We start from the raw sequence: 24,277 nt of genomic DNA, 5'->3' as shown, positions 1-24,277 counted from the left end.
ACACTGTTCCCATGCCATGAGCAAGGAACAGCAATCTTTCCATACTAAGGAAAGGATCCCCAGTGGCAATCAGGCTCAGGGAACGGGTGCTGACCCCTCACCCTCCAGGGCCTCGCTCTGGGGCTACTGACCCCACAGAAGGGGACACCCCTCACGGTCTCAGGCCCTTACTGAACCCTTACATGGGCTCTCAGGCTCCATCAAGGTGTGACTGACTCCATACAGGGGTTTCAAGCCCTCAGCAGCGTCTCGGACTCCGTACAGGGAGTCTCAGGCCGCAAACACGGGGTCACGGGCCCCTCACGAGGGTCTCAGGCTCCTCATGGGGGTCTCAGGTTCCTCACAGGGGACTCAGGCCCCTCATGGCGGTCCCAGCCCCCTCCCGGGGATCTCAAACCCCTCATGGGGGTCACGGGCCCCTCACAGGGGTCTCAGGCCGCTCATGGGGGTCACGGGCCCCTCACGGGGGTCTCAGGCCGCTCATGGGGGTCACGGGCCTCTCACGGGGGTCTCAGGCCGCTCATGGGGGTCACGGGCCCCTCACAGGGGTCTCAGGCCGCTCATGGGGGTCACGGGCCCCTCACGGGGGTCTCAGGCCGCTCATGGGGGTCACGGGCCCCTCACGGGGGTCTCAGGCCGATCATGGGGGTCACGGGCCCCTCACAGGGGTCTCAGGCCCCTCTCGGGGATCCCGGGCCTCCCCCGAGGCTCTCAGACCGCACACAGCGGGTCTCAGCCCCCTCCCGGTGGTCCCAGGCCCCTCCCGGTGGTGCCGGTGCCCCCCCGGTGTCCCGCGCCCTCCCGGTGGTCCCGGGGGGATCCCGGTGCCGCCCCCCCCCCGTTCCGCCGCCAGGGGGCGCTCTGCTCCCCCCGCTCCCGAGGTGGGCGTGGCCTGGCCCGGCCCTGCGCCGCCATTGGCTCCTGCCCGCAGGGCCGCGTGCGCCCGCCAAAGCGTTCCGGGCGGGAACGGGGGTGGCGGCGCGTTCCGGGTGGCGCGTTCCGTTCCGCCTTCCCCCCCCGCTCTGTCCGTCCCCCCCCGCCCCGGGAGCGGCCTCAGCGGCGGCGGCGGCGACGACGGCGGGAGGGCCCCGGGGCCGCTCCGGGCCGGGCCGCTCCGGGCCACCCATGGAGCCTCTCGGAGGTAACGGCGGGGCCCCCGCTCGGCCTCGGGAAAGTTTTGGCGGGGCCGGGCCTCGGGGCGGCGTCGGCGGCGCCCGCGGGGTCACGGCGCGGCCTGAGGGGGCGGCGGGGGCGGCTCCCGGGGTCGCTGCCGGGCTGCGGCTCCCGGGGCCGCTCCCGGAGGTTGTCCCGCGGTACCGGGGTGGGTTGCGGGGTGCGGGTGCCGGCTGCGGGTCCCTGCTCAGCCCGGGGGCCTGCGGGGCCGCTGCCGGTGCGGATCCCCCGGGCTTCACCGCCGGGGCTCCTCGGGGAGCGGCATTTTCCTGCTCCCGTCCCGAATAATTCTCCTCTTGGTGGTTGTTTTCTCCCGGGAACACCGGGATTTCCGCGCGGCTGCCCGGTCCAGGCTGGGGTGGCTCCGTTGTGGAGCGAAACAGGAGCTGAGAACCAGCCCCGGAGTGAGGAGAGGGAGTTCGGGGGTTTTTATTTCTCCTTTGGTTCATTCCCGGCCACAGCCCCGGACCGTCCCCAGCTCCGGGAACCTCACTCCCGGTAGGAGAACGGAGCCTCCCGGGGGTTGTGTTGGGTCCCGGTGCACCGGGAATGCTGCGGGGCTTTCCTGGCTGTGAAATTGGTGCTCGGGACCGGGAATCTCCCGGTTCCTGAAAGCCACAGAGCTGCAAAGTCCAAACTTCCAGCCGGGATTCTTCGCTGTGAATCGCTGACACCGCTGGGTTTTATCTTCCTGACCCAGCACACGTCCATGCTGAGTTGTTTGTTTTTTTTTTGGTTTTTTTTTTTTTTTTGGAAAATGGGATTTTAAAACTACTTAAAGATGGTTCTGTGCTAAAGGAACTCCTGGAGTGGCCACCTGTGGATCCAGGCATCCCCTGTGCCTGCTTCAGCCTTGGCAGCCCCCGGTGTGGGCAGGAGCATCCAAATCCCAGCTGGGGATGGGAAAAGGAGCTGGGTGCCCAAACTGCTTCAAAATTCAGGACTCCGCTCTTCAGTATTTTTATTGGAATATATTTAATTTTCTGCTGGTGTTGGTGGTGAATCTGTGCTACTCCGTGCCAGGATGTGGCTCTGCTGTCTCTGGGAGATGCTCTGGCCCTCAATTGGCACTTCAGCTCTCCCAGTCCCGAGTTCCACCCTAAACTCATCCCTGCAAAGGGCTGAAAATGGATTATCCTGGCAGGAGCAGCGCTGGGTTGAAACATTTGGGGATCAAATGAGCGGAATTGGTGGTGGAGCTGCCCTGGCCTCGATTGCAGAGGGGACATTTGGAGCCTCCCCTGGGATCCAGGCAAGGACAGCGTGTGCCAGGCCCAGCTCAGGCTGCAAATAATCATGGCCTGGTTTAGGGAGAGCTTGGCTCAAAGGGAATTTCTTTGGTGCAGACACTGCGAGAACTGAGTTTGTTGTCAGTGCTGTCATTAGAGATTAGAGAATGCTGTCATTTTGGGAGCAGTTGATAACCAGGAGGATGATGATGATGATGATGATGATGGTGGGGCAGAGCCTGGATTTGCTGGAGCTGCTGCTGGAGATTTATTGGGCTTTTATCTTGGAGATCAAAGTGGAAGGTTCTGGTGTGTTCTTCAGCCCAAGGTTCAGGATGAGCTGGGAGTTGGGAGGAGCCCAGCTGTGTCTGCAGCACTGGGAAGCAGCTGGAACTCTGGAAATAAAAACAGGATAAAGCTGTTCATTGAAGCACTGAAACTTCATAAAATTGGGATGATTTCCATAATTTCACTCCAACTCCTGAGCACCAGGGTGGTTGTAGGATCCCTTTTAGCCCCCTTTAGGAGCCCCTTTTAGCCCCCTTTAGGATCCCTTTTAGCCCCCTTTAGGATCCCTTTTAGCCCCCTTTAGGATCCCTTTTAGCCCCCTTTAGGTGCCCTTTTAGCCCCCTTTAGGTGCCCTTTTAGCCCCCTTTAGGTGCCCTTTTAGCCCCCTTTTTTAGGAGCCCTTTTCCCTACTGGAGCAATAATTTATGAGGATTATGTGCTCTCCTTTTGGACTGTGCTAAAACTTTGTCAGAAGTTCCCAGAATGGGAAATCTTGGTGGGCTGTTCCTACCAAGCATGAGGTGCAGCCACAGAGCCACATCCAGCGCCTGGAATGGGGAAAAATGGGAATAATTCCAGGAAAAAGTGGGGGAAAATTCCTCAGTCGCTGCCACAGCTGCCTGTGTTGTGTGTTCCCCAAAATTCCTGCTCTTCCCTGCCAGGCTGGCTCCATTCTGCACTCACAGCTCCAAGGATGTCCTGCATCTGATAAGTAACAGGGTGTCCTGTTATTTATCAGGAATAACTTTTTTTTTTGTTGATGATGATGAGGAGGATCTGGATCGATTCCCATCCTGTAAGAGACAGACATGGTGTGTGTCCCACCCAGCACTCCAAGGGTGTCCTGCATGTTCGGTTTTATCAGGAATAACTGGATTTTTGTTGATGATGATGATGGTCTGGGTTGATTCCCATCCTGGAGGAGCCAGGAGCTGCAGGGTGTGTGTCCCACCCAGCCCTTGCAGCTGGAGCTTAGTGACACAGCACAGGTGTCAGGTCAGGACAGGTGCTGCTAATCCTGGTGCTGTTAGATAACCTGCAGGGCCAGGACAGGGATGTGGGGTGGGGAGGAAGCCAGAAACCTCCTTGAGGAGCATCAGGAAACCTCGTTGAGAAGCATCAGGAAACCTTCAGGAGCATCAGGAAAGCTCCTTGAGGAGCATCAGGAAACCTCCTTGAGGAGCATCAGGAAACCTCCTTGAGGAGCATCAGGAAACCTCCTTGAGGAGCATCAGGAAACCTTCAGGAGCATCAGGAAACCTCCTTGAGGAGCATCAGGAAACCTCCTTGAGGAGCATCAGGAAACCTTCAGGAGCATCAGGAAAACTCCTTGAGGAGCATCAGGAAACCTCCTTGAGGAACATCAGGAAACATCTTTGAGAAGCATCAGAAACCTCTTTGAGAAGCATCAGGAAACCTTCAGGAGCATCAGGAAAGCTCCTTGAGGAACATCAGGAAAGCTCCTTGAGGAGCATCAGGAAACCTCTTTCAGGAACATCAGGAAACATCTTTGAGAAGCACCAGGAAGCCTTCAGGAGCATCAGGAAACCTTCAGGAGCACCAGGAAGCCTTCAGGAGCATCAGGAAACCTTCAGGAGCACCAGGAAGCCTTCAGGAGCATCAGGAAACCTTCAGGAGCACCAGGAAGCCTTCAGGAGCACCAGGAAGCCTTCAGGAGCATCAGGAAGCCTTCAGGAGCATCAGGCCATGCTCACTCAGAGCTCATGGAGAAGCTCATTTTTCTCACAGTCTCAGATTGGAGCTGCTCCCATGTCCCACCTGCAGATCCCCTCAGGACCCCCCTGCTTAGCCTTGAGTGCTGCCAAATTTCAGGATTTTGGAGGATTTGGAGTTCAGGAGTTTGATTTGTGCTGGATTCCCACTGTTCTGCAGCTCCCTGCTGGTGGGAGTGAACACATCCGTGTGGGTTTGACAGGATTAAATTTCCCATGGATTTGGGCACCTCCTGCCTCACCTGCAGCTCCCTGAGGGTCAGCTTTGGTGTCCCTCGTGTCCCTGTGGGGTTGGGACGAGGAGCAGAGCCCTGGCAGTGCAGTCCTGGCTCCCAGCTCGGTTCCTGCCCTCAGCAAAACATCACGTGCCAGATCCGGGGCAGACACGTCGGGCTTTGCTGCTCCTGAAATATTTCTGGAAGTGTTTTATAAACACACTGGAGCCACAGGTCGTGGCTGACCTTGGGTCAGGATTTGGCCCTGACAAAGAGAATTATTTCCTCTTTCTGCAGCGTGTTGAAATCTAACAAAATAAGGGAATTAAAGCCCCGGAAATTACAGTTTGGGAATTTAAATGGATCCAGTTTTGCTGCTCCACGCTCGGTTCTGGTGAGCTGTTTAAATTCAGTGTTCCCCATGGTTGATTTCCCACCAGGATGGAGCTGAGAGACATTGAGATTTTGGACCTTTTGTCTGGAATTCCTCCCTCAGTTTGCTGATTTTTCTGATGGTGTTGGGGTCTTGAGGAACCAGGATGCTCCACATGCCCCTGGTGAATTGATGGAGTTGGAGTTGCCCTGGGAGAGGCTGCAAGCAGCAAGAGAGAGGAGGATCCAGGAGGTTTTATGGCTTTCCCCTTATTTTGGATGGACATTTGATGTGAAAGGTCTGAATTCCCTTCAGGAAGGATTTCCATGCTGCCAGCAAGGACCAAGCCCAGCTTTGCCCCATCCCCAAGGGTGGAACTGGGCAGATTGCTCTGCTGGGAGGCTGAGGGTTGGTGTCAGCGTTGGGTGGATCCCCTGGCACTGGGAAATGAGGTTTCCTCTGGGTTCCCATGGGTGTGTGACCATGGAATTCTGTTTGCTTGAAGCTCCAGCTCCTCCTGCTCCCAGTGATCACTGCTCACTCCCATCAGGAGCATTTCTGTGCTCAGACCCTCTGCAAGTGTGAGGATATTTGTTAAACATTTCCTAAAAAAAACTGCAAAGAGCTGTTGGGATCACAGCAACAACTGAATTTAGTCCTAAATACAGTTTTTTCCACCCATTTCTGGTTGGAATGTGGAACACTCACCTTGAATCACCCCCATGCCCTCCTGGGGGATTTGGGGTGTGCTCAGCTCCTGCCCCATGGCTGGGGAATGGATTTGTGAATCTTCTGGGGTTTTTTATTTCCTCCCTGGGCTCATTTCCCACCTGTTCTGGAAGGAGGCAAGAGCAGGGAGCATTTCTCTTCCACAGGGAAAGGAAATAATCAATAAATAAATCTGGGGTGGGGACATCCCTCCGTGCAACCCCTCAATAAATCCCCAACAATCCTTCAGCTCCCAGCTGGACCCAGAGTTTTCCATCTGTGTTTTCCCTGGCATTTTTGTGCACGAGGGAGTTTGGAATGCAGTGCAGGAGGGGGTGGCATGTGCTGCTTGTTCCCTCCCCAAAGCTCTGCTGAGTTTTCATTTGCATTGGAATTCCACACCCACCTGGAGGAAGCTTCTCCCGTTATCTCCTCCTAGAGCTGCTCCTGCAGCTCCTGCCAGGGATTAGAGGATCCAAAAGTGCAGCTCCTAATTAGGGATCTTCCCTAAATTGGTGGAGTAAGAGCAGGAATTGCTGCCAAATCCTGCTCCAGGAATGTGCTGGGCTTTGGCATCGCTTCTGGGAGGAGGAATTTAACGACTCCATTGTGGGAAAGGTGTTTCTCCAGCAAGAAATTCCAGGTTAAAGTCTGGATGCTTGTGGGGAGTTGTGCTGATAGGGAATTTCACCCACCTTTAAGGATAATCTTGGAAAAAAATATTTTAAGGTACCAGGGGAAGGTTTGCATGTCTGTAGGGATAATCCTGAAAAAGAGATTTTATTTCTCAGGCACCAGGAAAACAACCAGGTTTGTTTGTATTCCACACAATCCTGAAATTTGCTCTAAATTCCACAATCCTGAAATTTCCTCTCCCACCTCATACCCCAGCACCTCCCTCTCCCAGCCTTCCCAGATTTTCCCCTTCCAGATTTTCAGCTCAGCATAAATTTTATTCCCATTCTTTCCTATTCCTTGATGGCAGAGTTTTTATCCCAGCCTTTTAACAACAGCAAATTCCACTTTGCCCATGGGGACTCCCACGGATGAGGCTGCTCTTCCTTTCCCTCTCTGCCCCAGGAATGCAGAAAATCAGGATTTGGAGGCATGGCAGGAGCACACGCCTTCAGAACCCAACAAAATCCAGATTTACAGAATAAATCAAATAAACCAATGGAATAAACCAAAATTACAGAATAAATCAGAGGTTTTGGTCCCCTCTGGGAAGGGTTCAGGAGTCAAAGGAGTTCTGGAGTGGAAAGGAGCTCTGTCTGGACATTGATTTTGTCTGCCAGAGCAATTGGGATTGTTCAGTTTGGATTTTTGTCTGAAAGGGGCTTTTTAAAATATATTTTCCTTAGAATCTCCTAATTCTAGCATTTTATCCTGAATTTCCTTTTCCCTGCCTCACATCTGGGGTGCTTGGAGTGGGATGGGGCAGGGATTTACTCCTGTAAATGCACAAGAGAAACTCTCTGCTTTCTCATTGCTCCCGAAAATTCATTTATTATATGAATATATAATAAATGATAATTATATATACAATATATTATATAATAAATTATATAGTATACAATAACAATACATTATATTATCTATATAATGTATAATGTATTATATATAATATATTATGTATTTTATATATAATGTATAATGTATTATATATTATATATAATGCATTGTATATTATACATAATATAATGCATTATATATCATATATAATGTATTATATATAATATAGTATATAGTATATAGTATATAGTATATAGTATATAGTATATATAATATAGTATATATTATAAATTATGTATTATACATTATATATTATATAATATATATTATATATGATATATGACATTATATATTATGTATGACATATTATATATATTATATTACATATTATATATTATATATTATATATTACATATTACATATTATGTATTACATATTATTATATGTATTATATGTATATATAATAAATTATATTTATTATATAATTTATTCCTAATTTGGAAAGAAAAGCTCCACCACCTTTGAGATGAGATTGGTTTAGCTCATGAATTTTCCCAATTTTTCTGTTGCTGGTTATAGCCAAATGAACATTGTGCTGCCCAGGAGTGAACCTGGAGCACATTGAATTTTTGGGGGAGGGTTCATTGACCGCTCAGCTGATTCCCAGCTGGGGATGTTCAGTCCAGGGGTGCTCTTGGTGCTCTCCATGCCCAGGTTGATGCCCAGGAGCCGATCGGGTGCCGCTGACCCCTCTGGCCTTGGCTATGGACATCGTCCTGTCCGACTTTGTTCGCTCAACGGGGGCAGAGCCAGGGCTGGCCAGAGACCTCCTTGAAGGTATGGAAAACTGGAATCATCATGGGAATGCCCAGGGTGGGAGGGAAAAGGGGAGGGAGCTGGGGGCTGGAATGGTTTCCAGCACAGATGTTCAGGGAATGTCTCAGTTTCTGTGGTGGGTGAGGGTGAGTGGTGCTGCTTCACCTGGAATGGGGATGATTCCAGGAAAAATGGGGGAAAATGGGGAAAATTCCTCAGCTTCCACCAGCTGGAATGGGGAAAATGGGAATAATTCCAGGAAAAATGGGGAAAATTCCTGGGGCGTAGGAATGCGGCGTTCCCCTTCTGTGCTAGCTCCTCAGCTTCCACCACCTGGAATGGGGAAAAATGGGAATAATTCCAGGGAAAATGGGGAAAATGGGAATAATTCCCTAGCTTCCACCACCTGGGATGGGAATAATTATGGGAAAAAAGTGGGGAAAATGGGAATAATTCCCTAGCTTCCACCACCTGGGATGGGAATAATTATGGGAAAAAAGTGGGGAAAATGGGAATAATTATGGAAAAAATGGGGAAAATTCCTCAGCTTCCACTACCTGGAGTGGGGAAAAATGCAAAAAATGGGGAAAATTCCTCAGCTTCCACACCTGGAATGGGGAAAACAGGAAAAACTGAGTCTCCACGTCCCCGTGCAGGCAAGAACTGGGACCTGAGCGCGGCGCTGAGCGACTTCGAGCAGCTGCGGCAGGTGCACGCCGGGAACCTCCCGCACCCCTTCAACGAGGGCCGGGGCTGCCGGCCCCCCGAGAGGGAGCTGGCACGGCCAGGGAGGCCCCCCCTGCAGCGCCAGGATGACCTGGTGCAAGGTCAGTGTCCTGGAGGGGTGTCCTGGGCTGGGCAGTGTCCTGTCAGAGCACAGAATCACAGGGTGATGAGGGTGGGAGAGACCTCTAAGATCATCATCCATCCTCTGCCCTAAAACCTTAACCAGACTGTAGAACCAGTCTTTTTAAACACATCCAGAGATGGTGGTTCTACACCTCCCTGGGAGGAGCATTCCAGTACTTTGTTATTCTTTTGGTGAAAAATTTTTTTCCTAATATCCAACCTGTACCTTCCCTGAGGTACCTTGAGGCTGTGTCCTCTGGTTCTGCAGAGACTGACCTCACCTGTCTGCAGCCTCCCTTCAGGAAGGTGTAGAGAGCAATAAGGTCACCTCTAAACCTCCTCTTCTCCAGGCTGAACAGCCCCAGCTCCTTCAAATGTTTCTCACAGAGCTTTTGTCCCAAGCATTCTACTTTTGTACAAACACAGGCACAGCAAATGATAAGAATTCTTTTTCCTTTCTCTGAGGTTCAAAATCACAGAATGATGAGGTTGGGAGAGACCTCTAAGATCATCATCCAACCTATGCCCTCACACCTCAACCAGGCTGTAGCACCATGTCCAGTGTTTATTTAAACACATCCAGAGATGGTGATTCTACACCTCCCTGGGAAGAGCATTCCAGTACTTTATTATTCTTTTGGTGAAAAATTTTTTCCTAATACCCAACCTGTACCATCCCTGCAGTAGCTTGAGACTGTGTACTCTGGTTCTGTCAGTGCTGCCCTGGAATGGGGGAAAATGGGGAAAATGGGGAAAACTGATGGAAGAGACCAACCCCACCTGTCTACAGCCTCTCTTCAGGAAGGTGTAGAGAGCAATAAGGTCACCTCTGAGCCTCCTCTTCTCCAGGCTCCTGGTAAAACACCTCACAAAAGTGGCAATTTACTAGAAAAAGAAGTCAACAAAGAAACTAATGGCTTTGAGGTGAAGTCCTCCAGGCCTATGAGGTGCCTTTTTCACCTAATGGAGGAGAGAAACTTGGGGGTTTCTTTCCTTTTTAAAGGGACAAAGGCTGGCTTTGTCACAGGCTCCTGCCCCACTTTGCTGTTGTTCCCCCTGCTCTCCCCCAGAGAAGCGCCTGTCCCGGGGCATCTCCCACGCCAGCTCCACCATCGTGTCCCTGGCCCGCTCCCACGTCTCCAGCAACGGCAGCAGCAGCGAGCACCCGCTGGAGATGCCCATCTGCACCTTCCAGCTGCCCGACCTCACCGTGTACTCCGAGGAGTTCCGCAGCTTCATCGAGAGGGATCTCATCGAGCAGTCCATGCTGGTGGCGCTGGAGCAGGCTGGTGAGTGCTGGGGACAGGGGCACTGCCACCCACGGGGGTACCCTGGGCTGGGGCATTGTCTGGGCACCACCCTGGCGTGTTTTCTGGGTCCCCCATGGCAGGAGGAAATGATGAATCTGACTCTGTGTTCCTAAAAGACTGATTTATTATTACATTATATTATATTATATTATATTATATTATATTATATTATATTATATTATATTATATATATTACATTACATTATATTACATTATATTGCATATTACATTATATTATATTATATTATATTATATTATATTATATTATATTATATTATATTATATTATATTATATTATATTATATTATATTATATTATATTATATTATATTATATTATATTACATTACATTATATTACATTATATATTATTATATTATATTATATTATATTATATTATATCATATCATATCATATCATATCATATCATATATATTACATTACATTATATTATATTATCTCTTATCTATAGAATATAATATATATTATATTACATTATATCATATTTTATATATAGTATTATATCATAATACATTACATTACATTACATCATATATTATATTATAATTTATATTATGTTTCATTATATTAATTATATTACATTATATTGCATTACATTATATCATATTACATCATATAATATCATATCATGTCATATTGAAACTATACTAAAGACTAGAGAAAGGAATGAGGGGACATCCAGGGGTCTGTAAATGAGGGAATGAGGGGACATTTGTGCTGGCAGGGAAAATCCCATCCCTGGCACCAGGAAGGTTCCTGTGAGGGATCTCAGGAGGGTTTCCATTTCCACTCCTGCTGTTTCTGTGCTGCTGCACATAGCAGAAAACACATTATCCTTGGGGATAACAGACACTGAGGGCACAACTTCTCCCTGTGCTGCTCAGGAGTTGCTGTAAGAAATATTCTCATGTTTTGGGAATGAGCACCTGATCCCAGCGATCCCATTACACAGTGGTGCTGGGAGGTGACAGCAGAGCTGCTGCTGCAGATCAACCCCAGATCTCACCCCAGCAGAGCAGGCTTGGCTTCCTCTGTCCCTGCACAAATCAAATCTGGGGCTGGGGCTTGCTGGGTGCTTCAGCTGTGGGCTGGGGGCACTGCCAGGTGTGCTGGGATGCTGTTAATGGGGAGGAATTTATGAATTCTGAGTTTTACAAAATGTCTTTGGAGATTTGAGTGTCTGTGGGTTGCTATAAATGAGTGTTTTTTCTGTAACAAAGGGCTGTAGTGCAGCTATGAAATATTCCAAGTAGGGTTTTGAGCATGGTGCTGTGATCTGCAGGGACTCCCAATATTAATTTAGCACACAGCATCCTCAGGGGGTTAAGGAAATACATTTTACAGCCCAATAAATATTCAGATCCCCTTCCCCACATATTCAGAGCTCCTGTTACACCATTGTGGCAGAGTGAGCACTTCCAAAGTGGCTGAAAACTTCAATGAGATCCTCTGGGAATGCTCTGGATGTGATTGGAGTGGTTTGGAAAGGTCTCTGCCCTGAGTGGAGCCTTGGTTTGACACAAACCCCTGTGGATCAGGACTCAGGCTTTGCTCTGAGCTGGGGATTTGCAGCTGGGTTTGTTTGTGTCACACAGGGAGGAGCAGTCAGTCCATGGTGCCTCACCTGGGGATATTTGGGGATAAAAATCACAAAGAACTGAAAGATGCTGATCCCTTGGAGCAGTCCCTGGGACACTCCCTGTGCATTCCTGGTAGCCTTGGGGAAGCCATTTATGGTTTGGATGAGGCAAATCCTCATGTCTGGTTTGGATGAAGCAATCCTCCTTCCAGCCTGGGTGGGGCCATCAGTTCCTCCCGTTGCTGTCACCTCTTCAGGTGGCTCCTGGTGGAAAATAAAATGGGATTTCCCCCAACACCCTGTGGGATAAAACAGGCTCATGGTGCTGGGAGCTGAGGGATCCTCTGGGTGCCAATGGACTTTTCCTCTGTGCAGAAAATCTGTTGCTGCCATGACCATTCTGAAAAGATCCCTCAGGCTCCTAAATCCACTTGGTTTCCCTGCAGAGCTCTCAGGGCTGGTTAAGAACCACACACACAGAGAAATGTGTTGTTTTCAACATTCTGGGCAGCTCTTGGAGTCTCTACGGTTGAGATGACCCCAAGGTGTTGAAAAATCTCTTTTTCCCAGCCCTGTAATCAAAGAAGGAGTCAGGATCCCTCAGCTGAGCTTCTCAAAGTTGTTTATTTTTATTTTATTTCATTCTTTTTCTGCCCTGCTGAGATCTGTCCAGCACACTGACTGCCTTTGGGTGGTGTTATCTTTTTATACTAAAAACTACCTGAATTTTATTTACAATAATTTTCCAATTATCTATCCAACTAATACATTTTCCAGTACCTATCACCTATGTTAGACAGTGAACTTCTACTCTAAACCAATCCAAAAGTGCCACCATCACCCAGAAGATGGAGGACAAGAAGAAGAAAGAGGAAGGACAAGGCACATCCAAATCCCTCCATTCTGCCTCCTGAACCCCCATTCTAAAACCCCCAAAATTCTATTTTTCCACTTTTTGACAAACTAACTATCATTTTACTTCAACTCTTGTGGCTTGTAAATCTTCACACAAAGTTGGTAATTTTCTCCATGGGTTAAAATGGAAGGCAAAGGTGTTTTTGACTCTGTGCCAAGGTCTCTGAGCTCCCTGCCAGGGTCTTGAGTCCTCCAAGGAAATCAGAGGAATTTCCACCTAAATCCCTCCATCCTGCCTCCTGAACCCCCATTCTAAAACCCCAAAATTCTACATTTTCACCCTGTGATAAATCCCCTAACGTTCTACTCAGACTCTTGTGGCTCACACAAAGTTGGTAATTGTTTTTTCCATGGTTAAAATCAAAGGCTCAGGTGCTTTTGGTGTCTTTCACTCTGTGCCAAGGTCTCTGAGCCCCTTCCCGGGGTCTGGACTCCTCCAGGGCAGCCAGAGGAATCTCCTGGGCTCTGAAATTGTTTTCACCACTCCTGGGCAGCCTCTTGGCCTTTCCAGGAGGAGCCAGACCCTGGCAGGAGCGCTGGCTTGGGCGTGGGTTCCTTTGGAGCCCATTTCTCTTGCGTAACCGCAGTCAGGCAAACACTCGGGCACAGAAATGCCTCTGCAAGGTGTGTCCCCTCAGCCTGGGGCTTGCACAGCCTCCCAAGCACCAGGCACACATGCACAGAGCATTTCTGGTGGTTGGGGATGCTTTAACCTCTGTTTTCTGCCTTTAGTTCCTCTCCCTGGGGTTGTACAGAGCATTCCCAGCAATCCCATGGCTCTGCACTGGCATCCCCAGCAGGGATCGTGCTCCAGAAGAAGGAGAGGCTCTGAAAATGAAAGGAAAAGGGCTGGTTTCCTGTAGGAGCGATTGAAATACAACTTGGGAGCCTAAACAGCTTCATCCAGCCAAAAACCTGCCTGTTGCACATGATCCAAAAAGCCCTGGAAAATATGGCAGCCAGGGAGGGATGTTGAGGGCAGAGCAAGACACAGACTCAGACTCAGGGGGTTCAAAGTCCTGATCCAGCCCAGCCTCACTCCCTTGGGAAGGGCTGAATCTTCAGCCACACTGGGCATTTCTTCCAACCTTCTATTTTTAGCTGCTCTTGACTTGAATCACCACAGTGACCCAAAACTCCCAGTCTGAAGCGCTGTCAGTTTGCATTTGCAGCAGGAAAGCTGCTGGGATCAGCAGAAATCCTGGAATATTCTGCCTAAAAACCAGTGAGCAGGGAAATGTGGCCATGAGAGACTTGAAACTGGAGGGATTTGGTTCCAGCAAGCAGCAAAAGGCTGATTTTCCCTGGAGAAATTGTTTGTGCTGGGTGCTCCTGGAGGCATTTTCAACCCGTGGGGAGGGAAATAAGGGGTGTGGGGGAAAACAGATAGAGGAGAGCTGCTCTGGGTGGAATTCCTGGCTCCTGTTTGTGTGTAATTCTGCCCCAAATCCAGCCCAGTCTTTTCCTGGCATCCTCAGGGAGTTTTGCAGCTCCAATCTCCTCTTTTTGCTGCTTTGTCCTGACTCTTCCCCACCCAGTCCTGGGCTGGGTCTGAACCTTCCCACCTGCCCAGATGCTCCTTCCACCCTCTCTAAACTGCTTGTTCAGCTGTTTTTTGTTCCAGAAGGGCTGAAACCACATCCTGCAGTGCCCCCAGAGCCCCCCAGTCCCATCCCATGGTTTCTCACTCTCCCAATTGTCCCCAGGACGTCTCAACTGGTGGGTGACGGTGGATCCGAGCTGCCAGCGCCTGCTGCCCCTGGCCACCACTGGAGATGGGAATTGTTTGCTCCACGCTGCCTCCCTGGGTAAGATTTGGGTTTATCCACAAGAAAACAGCCCCCAGATCCCTGGGGAAGAGCCCACCATGCTCCTTTGGGGGCAGGAGCCATTCTGGATGCTGCTGCTCCTGGCTGTGGTTCAAGGGAAGGGGCTGCAGCTGCTTCTCAAATCCTTCTCCCCCTCTGATACAATAACTACTGCAAAGGAAATAAAGGAAGGAGTGGGCTGTGAGGAGGGAAATAAAAGATGTGAGTGAAAAACAAAGAGAGGAGAAACGCTCTGGGTGGAAATCCTGGCTGTTATTTGTGTGTAATTCTGATCTGTGCGAGTTTCCCTGAAGGAAGTGTGGGACGATGGAGCAGCCCCTTCCCTGCAGTGGCTCGGGGAGTCACAGCAGCTCCTCCTGACCCTCCTGCTCCTTCTCCCTGCAGGAATGTGGGGCTTCCACGACCGGGATCTGATGCTGAGGAAGTCCCTGCACACCCTGATGGACAAGGGAGCGGAGCGGGAGGCGCTGAGGCGCCGCTGGCGCTGGCAGCAGACCCAGCAGAACAAGGAGGTGGGAGCTGAGTGATGGTTTGGGCCCTTTTTGCCATCCTGGGAAAACTTCCTGTGCCTCTGGGAGGTGCCAGTCTGGAATTTTGGGCTGGGCTGTGCTGAGGGGTGTCCTGCACTCAGAGCTGCAGCAAAATTAAAGGCTCTTGGGATTGATAAATGATCTCCTTGAGCCAGGTCTTATAAACTTTTGGAGATTTATATCACACCAAGATAGCTCAGCTACCTTAGAAGGCGTAAAATTAACAGGATGGCTTCTGTGGTAGTGGTGGAAACAGAAAAGTTTTATTAAAAGGCAAAATAACAAGTTTTAATAAAAGGCAAAATAACAAAACTCTTTACAGAGAAAAAAATCAAGCCAAATGCAAGAGGTTCCTGCTCCTGGTAAAACACTTCACAAAATCAATTTTTTTTTTCGTTCACTTCTTTTTCTAGTGAATTGCTTAGGCAAGACTTTTTTGTCTAATTAGCCATCCTTGAGTCCCCCAAGTCTTATGAGGTCTTTTTCCCTAATTGAAGAGAGAAACTTCTGGATTTTTTCCTTTTTAAAGAGACAAAAAAAGATAGTTTTGTCACTCCATCACCAGAGAGCACATTCCTACATGGGACAAGTGACGGCACAAGGGGAATGGATTTAAATGGAGAGGGGAAATTTGGATGAATATTGGGAAGCGTTTTTGAGGCCATGGTGCAGAATGTGTTGATTATTTTTGTATAACCCACAGAGGAAAGTTGTGCTGTGGGTACAAACCCACTCTGGAGTAACTGGGAGAGCTTTACCTGGATGATTTTGGGTTCTTTTTGCCCTTTTTCAGTCTGGCCTGGTTTACACAGAGGAGGAGTGGCAGAAGGAGTGGAATGAGCTGATCAAGCTGGCGTCGAGCGAGCCCCGCGTGCACTACGGCACCAACGGCGGCGGCTGCGGCGGGTACGGGCAGGGATACAACAGGGAGGGAATTACACCTGGGGTACAACAGGGAGTGAATTACACCTACAACAGGGAGTGAATTACACCTGGGGTACAACAGGGAGTGAATTACACCTACAACAGGGAGTGAATTACACCTGGGGTACAACAGGGAGTGAATTACACCTACAACAGGGAGTGAATTACACCCGGGGTACAACAGGGAGTGAATTACACCTACAACAGGGAGTGAATTACACCCAGGGTACAACAGGGAGTGAATCACACCTACAACAGGGAGTAAATCCCCTCAGCTCTCAGGGTGCCCCAGGGCAGGGCAGCAGCTCTGGTTTGAGCTGGTTGGGTTTCAGGGGAAGGACAAAGATCCTGAGGCAGCACCAGGCGCATGGAGCGTCCCAGGAAAGGATTTTGGGGCTTCTTCTGTGGGGTAGGATATGGATTGGGCAGGGAATAAATATTTTCCTTGTGTTTCTTTGTGTTTTCCTTGTGCTTCCTTGTGTTTGTTTCCTTGTGTTTTCCTTGTGTTTCCTTATGTTTTCCTTGTGTTTTCCTTTTGCTTCCTTTTGTTTGTTTCCTTGTGTTTCCTTGTGCTCCCTTCTGCTTCCTTCTGCTCCCTTCTGCTTCCTTGTGTTTTTCCTTGTCCTTCTTTGTGCTTCCTTTTGTTTCCTTCTGCTTCTCACTCTGAAATCAGAATAACTCAGAGCTGAGAATTTTTGCCATCTCCCTTCTGTTTCAAGGACACTTCCCAGCCACAGCCATCCTTATCTTTAGATAAGGGACTCCCAGCCATGCCAGGCAGCAGCTGGGCATTCCTTGGGCACAAACCCTTGTTTTGGAGCAGGACATTTTGGGAATCCACACCTAAACCCTCACATTTTGGGAATCCACACCTAAACCCTCAGATCAGTGATGAGCTCAGCCTCTGCTGGCTGTGAAACCTCCTGCTGGTGTTCCAAAGCAAATGTTTGAATATCCAAACTCCCCAAGGGATGACATTCAGCTTCTCCTTTGCCCAGGGTGGAGAGCTCAGAGGAGCCCGTGTATGAGAGCCTGGAGGAGTTCCACGTCTTTGTGCTGGCCCACGTGCTGAAGAGACCCATTGTGGTGGTGGCAGACACGATGCTGAGGGACTCAGGTGGTGAAGGTGAGACCTTCCTCTCTTCCCAAAGCCTCTCTGAGCTCTCCACTTTTCCTTTCCACCCTTTCTGGAGCCTTTCTGCTCTCAAAGCTGCATTTGGAGTTGGGAATGGTGCAGGGGGAAAATTGACCTCTGCAGGTGAGGGGCCAGGTCAGATTTGGCTCCCAAACCCAATTTCTGCTGCTATAAGAGCATCACAGGAGGTTTTTTTCTTTTTTTACCTCTACACACACATCTGGGGATGAGAAATTCCATTCCCTGGTGGTGGATTTTCCTCCATTCCCTGAGTGTTGGATTTTCCACCATCACCTTCAGTTCCCTGTCAGGTTTATCAATTTCCATCCTTCTGTAGGCAAAGTTTGTCTTGTGGGGGAGTGAAGAGGCAGGCTTTTTCTAGAAAATACCAGTTCATTCTACATTTGAAATCCTCCTGATGTAAAATAAACATCTATTTTGGGTTGTGGTTTTGTTTAATGTCCCCTGAGATGAGAGATAATTGCAGGTGAGCCCTCCATTGAGGCAAAGGGCTCATTCTGGAGCAGCTGCAGCACAAACAACTCTGAACTCTTGAACCTGTGATCACAACTAACCACTCTCAATTGTTGCCAGCATTTGCCCCAATTCCCTTTGGAGGGATTTATCTGCCCCTGGAAGTCCCAGCCAACAAATGCCACCGGTCCCCTCTGGTCCTGGCTTATGACCAAGCTCATTTTTCTGCCCTGGTCTCCATGGAGCAGAAGGAAAACACAAAAGATCAAGGTGAGTGATGGGATTCAGGTGAGAAACTGAGGAGGAGGAAGATTTGGGAGTGCTGGGGAGGAAGAGCTGACCAGGACCCATCAATGTCAGCCCAGAAAACCAACAATGACCTGACCTTGGAGCTCTTGCAGTGCCCAAAGAGGCTCCAGGAGCTGGAGGGGACTTGGGACAAGGGGAGTGGATTCCCACTGACACAGGGCAGAGGTGGATGGGAAATGGTGGAGAAACTCTTCCCTGTGAGGTTCAGGTGCTCAGAATTCCATGATCCCAGCACTGGGATTTGCCATCAGAGGTGACAGAAATGCTCCTGGTGGGTGCCGTGCTCAGGGCTGGCTCCAGGTGTGCAATATTTGTCCTCCTGGGCTGTCAGTGTGACATTTCTGTGACATTTCTGTGACATTTCTGTCCTGTTTCTGGCAGCTGTGATCCCCCTGACGGACTCTGAGCACAAACTGCTCCCCGTGCACTTCGCCGTGGACCCGGGCAAGGAGTGGCAGTGGGGGAAGGATGACAGTGACAATGTCAAGCTGGCCAGGTTGGTGATGTGCAGAGCAGAGAGGTCACAGATGAAAAACCAGCTGGGTTTTCTTGTGCTGGGTGAAAGCTGTGCCCAGGGAATGGCACTGTTCAGCTTTTCCTTCGTTTTGATGTGATTTGGGTGGGGCTGTGACATCTCACAACCTTTGCTCCCACATCTAAGTGCTGATGCTCCAGGTCCTGGAGCTCTGGGCTGGGGGTAGCTCAAGGCATCAACAGCAGGGGAGGATCTCCTGTGATAGCAGCATAAAAAATGTGCACAAATTTTTCCATTTGCCATCAAATCCTTGTGTTATGGGTCCCTGGAATGGGGAGGGTGGTGGCCACCAGATCATGCGTGGTCTGGGTGAGGCTTTGGGCAGATCTCACCATGGTTTAGTCCCAGCACTTCCTATGGCTGAGGCAGAAACGTTTTGATTCCAAGACTGAGGAATTTGATTTCTCCCTTTGGGTTTTCATTGAAAGGAAAACTTCACAATTATCCCTTTTGTACCCTTGGAAAACACCCATTTAAATACACAACACAGGGAACAATGTAGATATGGGGGGAGATGTTTCCAGGTGGGAAATGGCTCTGACCTGTGGCTTTGCCCCCCTCCAATGCCAGCGTGACCCTGTCACTGGAAGCCAAACTGCACCTGCTGCACAGCTACATGAATGTCAGATGGATCACGTTGCCTTGTGACATGCAGGTAAAGGGACCAGGGGGATCTTCTTTACCTATGAATTATTCAACCCCTCCTCTCTGCAGGAAAGCTGTTGTGGGCTTTACCTGGGGGCTCTGTGCCCACAGGAACTGTGGCTGATTCTGCCAGAGAGCAGGAAGTGACTCAGTTTTGCATGTGGGCACCTTTCCCCAGAACTTTCCGTGTCCATTTTCAGCCTTTACATGACCCAGAAGCCCCTCAGGGACGTCCCAAGCTCCAAACAAACGGGAGCTGTTGGTTTATGGCCACCTCGAGACTGGGACAATCTCACCCTCCTCCTCCCTGGATTTGCACCTGAAATCTCCCTGGATTTGCAAGTGGAGGTATCAGAGAATCACAGAATAGAATCATAAGATCCTGGGCTATCTCAGGCTGGAAAGGTGCCACGGGGACGTTTAGGGATGTGCAGGATGCGGTGGTGACACGCCTTTCTCAGCGTTCCAAGCCACACCACCTCCTTTCCTTCACCTTCCACCTGGAAATCCTTACCTGAGGGGTTTCTAGACTCTGATTTTTGTCTCTCCTCCCTCCCCAGGCGCCCCTGGCTCAGCCAGAGTCCCCCACGGCCTCGGCGGGCGATGACGCTCGCTCGGCAGCGGAGTCGGGCGAGTCGGACAAGGAGTCGGTGTGCAGCAGCTCTGCCAGCAACGGGGGCACCAGGGCAGCCAAGGACAGGGAGAAACCAAAGAAAGAGAGGGAAAAGGAAAAGGAGAAGGATAAAAAACGAGCAGACTCGGTAGCCAACAAGCTGGGAAGCTTCGGGAAGACTCTGGGCAGCAAACTAAAAAAGAACATGGGGGGCCTGATGCACAGCAAAGGCGTCAAGGGCGGTGTGAGCAACGGGCAGGGAGACACCCTGGAGAAGAAGAAGAAAGGATCCCTGAAGGCACGGAAGGACAGCAAGGAGGAGTGTTCCCCTGGAGATTCGGCTCCTGCAGAGAAGCCTGGTGCAGGTAAAGCAGCCCCGGAGAAGCCCTCGGATCCCTCCAAGTACAGCAGCGACGTTCGGCTGAGCCTGAGCATCCTGCGCGCCGCCATGCAGGGCGAGCGCAAGTTCATCTTCGCCAGCCACCTCAAAACCAGCACCCGGCACCAGTTCCAGGAGGAGATGATCCAGAGGTACCTCCTGGACGCTGAGGAGCGGTTCCTGGCAGAGCAGAGGCAGAAGGAGGCCGAGAAGAAGGCGCTGGGCGGCGCCGCCCCGGCCAAGAGGCCGGAAGGGGAGGTGGGTGCCCAGCGGAGCGAGGAGGCGATGCCAGGCCCCGTGTTCTGCCAGCCGCCCCCCAGCTACCCCCCCCAGCCCCTGGAGCCGGCCGTGGGTGCTAAACTCGCTGCTTTTCCAGCCGGCTATTCCGGCGTTTTCACCTTCCCCAGGCCCTCTATGGGCAGCGCCGAGGGGCTGCACCCACCCGCGTGTCCCGAGGGCCGGCGGCAGCTGGCGGGAGGGCCCTGCGGGAGCCTCCCCCCCTATGCCACCCTGCCCCGGCACCACCAGGGCCGGCTGGGCCCCTGCCCGCCCGGGCCTGCCCACCTGGGCCGCTTCTCCCCCACGGACACGGAGAGCCAGGCTCCGTTCCCCGCGGAGCGCGAGGGCTCCGGCTGCCTCCTGCCCCCGCACAGCAACGGCTGCCGGGAGCTCCTGGAGCAGGAGCAGGGAGGAACGGCGGAGAAAACGAGAAGCCAAGGCCTCTACAACATCCAGCAGACCAAGTGCAAACAGCCCAACTGCAGCTTTTACGGACACCCAGAGACCGGGAATTTCTGCTCGTGCTGTTACAAGGAGGAGCTGCGGCGCAGGGAGAGGGAGGCGCTGGTGCACAGGTTCTGAGCTGCCCCTGTGCACGCCGGACCCCTGGCACGTGGGGGATGCAATAACAGAGATCCGGTTTGGTTTCTTACACCCAGCCACGCTCCTCTCGCGCTCTGCAGGAGGTGGGAGCGGCGTTGGGCCTGCTGGGATGGGCTGGTGGCATTGATGGGTGCAGGAGGGAGAGAAGGGGGAAAGCAGCCCCTGATTTCCTGGAGCCCCTGCAGGGGAGGAGAAGGATTCCCAGGGGGGCTGCTCGGCTCGGAGCACAGGGTGAGGGGGGAGAATTTCCTCAAAAACTCAATAAACCAGACCAAAGCTTTGGGAGTGGGCAGGGGGAGCAGCTCCCCCCAGGTCCTTCCCACTTCCTGACCACCTGGGACGGAGCAGAAATGCCCCATTTTGAGAGTCACAAAACCTTTTAATGGAGTTTTTTAACACTGGTTTTATTCTGTATTTCTTCTTGCTGGTACTGAGTGACACCACGTTGGAGTTGGACTTTGATGAGGTGAGGTGGCTTGGACGCCCCCCACCCAGTCCTGGATGATTCTGAGCACCAGGACAGGCTCAGGGCTCTGTCCCCTCCTCTCCTCCCCATGAGCTGAACTCTGGTTTTAAAATGTTCTTTTTAAACTCTTCCTGAGGCAGGGGGGGACTCCCAGAGCTCAAGGGATTGGAGGTTTCTCTTCCTGTGCAGAACCCCCAGCCCACAGGAGATCCTGCCAGGAATTCCCAGTGAGCCTGGGGCAAATCCCCCAGGAAAAGCCACTGGAAAGGGGTCCCAGAGCACCCCCAGCCCCATGTAACTCCTACTTGAGCACAGCTACTCTGTACTACCTCTGATCCTGATTAACTCGGCTCCGTTGTGCTGAGCCACCAACTGACCTTTAGGCTGCGGAATTAATCCATATTTTTTGATAACAGGGCTAAAAAAGCAGAACAAGAAGGTAAAATCCTCCTCCCACGTGTTGTTCCTGACCCCATCCCGGCCCCCTGGCTCCCAGGGTGGGATTCACTTTAGCACTGCGATGTTTGCACAGAATTCCTTGGGGTTTCTTTGGTAACTGCAGCTCCCAAACCTGGTCCTGCACGGAGCGAGGTGCAGCATTTCCTACCACGTGGAAATAAAACAGGAGTTGTATCCTTCAGCCAGAGCTTTACAACATTCCCTCCTTTCTATTTTTGGGTTGATTTTCCAGAAGGAATCAAACTATGCAACCCCTTCCTGCCCATGGCCATTGCCTGGAGAAAGGATGAGGAAGAGGAGCTGGAAGAGAGCTCGGGGCGTCACCCCACGCCTTACACTTGGCCCTAAAAATGTTCATTTAGACCTAAAACCCCAGAGTTAAGGCCTTTCCTACACCTAAATGCCCCCAAATTGGGCCTTTCCTGGTGGGATCCCAACACTCTGAGTCCAGCCAGCAAAGCTCCTTGTCTGCAGATTTTCAAATCCAAATTTCAGACAGCCCAGGGATGGATTGATTCCAGTGTTGAGTTGTTTTCCCTGGTTTTATAAAATCCCCGAGCGTGGCTGAAGCTGTGGGAAGGGGAGGGTGTGACACCCACTCCAGCTGGCTCCTCTTACCTGGGAACAAATTCCACATTTCTCCCTCAAAATGCAGGAATTCCAATGGACTTCAACCCCAGGCAGGGCCGTGCAGTGCTGCTTAAACAGCACCAGCTCTGCCCCTATTTGGTTCACCCCAAATTTGAAGCTGTTTTGGTTAAAACCCAACCCAAACCCTTCACTATTTACGGGCTCTTGGTTTAAATTCCACGTTCTGATGTTTATTTTTCCCCAGATTGGAGCAGCAGCTTTGTTCTGGTGTTGGGAATGTCCTCTGGAGCAGGGATGCCCCAGGGCACAGGAGGGCAGGGGGAGGTGATGCTTCAGCACTCAGGTTTTGGGGGAATTTCTCTCCTTTTTGGGGAGCTCCATCCCAGTGGAGGCTGGATTGGGTGGGGATGGGGAGAAGGCAAAAAAACTGTAGGAAAAGCTGCAGTGCTGGAAGGAAAACCCCAAAACTGCAGGAGAAGCACCAAACCTGCCTCCAGGAGGGATTTTTCCATGGGGAGACTGTGGTGTGACCCCAAGGTGAAACTAAGTGCACTTAACTGGTGTGGTTGGAATTCCAATTGATCCTGGTGGAGGAAAACTTTGTCTTTCAGCGTGTGTAAAACCCGTTCATGAGATTTGATTTGATTTTATTAAATGAGATTCACCCTCGGCAGAGGAGGCCGGGGCAGCTTTGGGTCTCACTAACGCGACACCGAGTGACCTGAATTAATTCTGCAGTGGTTTATTCACAAAAAAACTCCTTTTTTTTTTTTTTTTTTTTAATTAATTCCAGATTAATTGGTGATATTTGGCCTCCTGGTGAACAGGGCCAGAGCGTTGCACTTGGGCTGTACCTGTGGCCTCGTTGTGGCACCACAGACTCATTGACAATAAAAACCTTCAGCTGATGCACCTGAGGCTCCTTCATCCCCAGTCCCCTCCTGGGGCTGCTCCTCATCCCCTTCTCCATCCAATTCTTTGGGGATTTGGGGGTTATTATTTATATTATTTATTGTGTGATTCCATTTTGCTACTAATTCTTGGCTTTCATTTAAAAAAGAACAGCCTCAGACACCCCTCCCTCCCTCCCTGTTTCTGTCTGTCCTTGCTGCTCTTTTCCCCACCTGCATCCCAAGGCTCCCTGTGGTACCTGAGGCTCAGGACAAAATCAGGGATAAATCCCAGCATGGGCCACATGGATGCTGAAACTTTTAAGAGGAAAAAGAGGTTTGGGGGAGGTTGGAAGGTGGGACCCCAGAACAGTTTCCCAAGGGATTTCTGGCACTGGGATTTTCTCTCCCAGCTCTGTTTTTCCTTCCTCCGGGCATTGTGGGCGGACACTCCGTGCCCAGCTCCACCTCTGATGATTTTCCTCCAGGATCTTCCCTCCTGCCGTGGCCCCGACTGACCCCGTCCGGGCTCAAAGCCTCCAGGAAATTCCTCTCATCTGCCAAAAGCTTTTCCCAGCCCCGGGAACCTCAGCCAGGTGATTCTGCCGCAGGGGGAAAATTGGGGTGCACCAACTGCAGCCTCCAAAGCTGCGACTGCCCCAAAAATCTGGGGGGAAACACAGCAGGAATCAGAGCTGGAACTGGAGTTTCTGTGCGCCTGGGTTGTGTCAGGATTTATTTGGCTGCCTCGGGTCTGGGGTGCCCGGAGGTGTCGTGGCACCGAGGGGTGGCACAGGTGGCACCGAGGGTGGCACAGGTGGCCCCGGGGCCACCATCCACCTGCTGCCCGCTGCGGGGTGGGGGCTCGGCGAGGCAGGGACGGGGCCGGCTTGGCTT

General features: G+C 51.1%; 1 protein-coding gene across 2 annotated transcripts; it reads left to right on the top strand.

Annotated features, from left to right (window-relative positions):
* The first annotated feature begins 994 nt into the window (after window positions 1-994).
* OTUD7B (OTU deubiquitinase 7B) lies at window positions 995-23,240 on the top strand. 2 transcript variants are annotated; one of them, XM_058821593.1, is made up of 12 exons: window positions 995-1,141; window positions 7,946-8,068; window positions 8,704-8,874; window positions 9,967-10,185; window positions 14,426-14,527; window positions 14,933-15,060; window positions 15,872-15,984; window positions 17,001-17,128; window positions 17,732-17,881; window positions 18,302-18,416; window positions 19,026-19,110; window positions 19,661-23,240. In XM_058821593.1, exons 2-12 carry the CDS (start codon window positions 7,996-7,998, stop codon window positions 20,951-20,953), a joined length of 2,577 nt encoding a protein of 858 aa, XP_058677576.1. In that variant the 5' UTR covers window positions 995-1,141; window positions 7,946-7,995; the 3' UTR covers window positions 20,954-23,240. The 2 variants fall into 2 exon arrangements, with proteins under 2 accessions (XP_058677576.1, XP_058677577.1); XM_058821594.1 differs by lacking the exon at window positions 995-1,141 and adding an exon at window positions 1,496-1,671.
* Window positions 23,241-24,277: the final 1,037 nt, after the last annotated feature.

The sequence above is a fragment of the Ammospiza caudacuta genome, chromosome 30 (genome assembly GCF_027887145.1).
Source record: "Ammospiza caudacuta isolate bAmmCau1 chromosome 30, bAmmCau1.pri, whole genome shotgun sequence".
Lineage (NCBI taxonomy): Eukaryota > Metazoa > Chordata > Aves > Passeriformes > Passerellidae > Ammospiza > Ammospiza caudacuta.
Note: the sequence above shows the minus strand (reverse complement) of the source record. Positions and strands in the feature narration are given on the sequence as shown.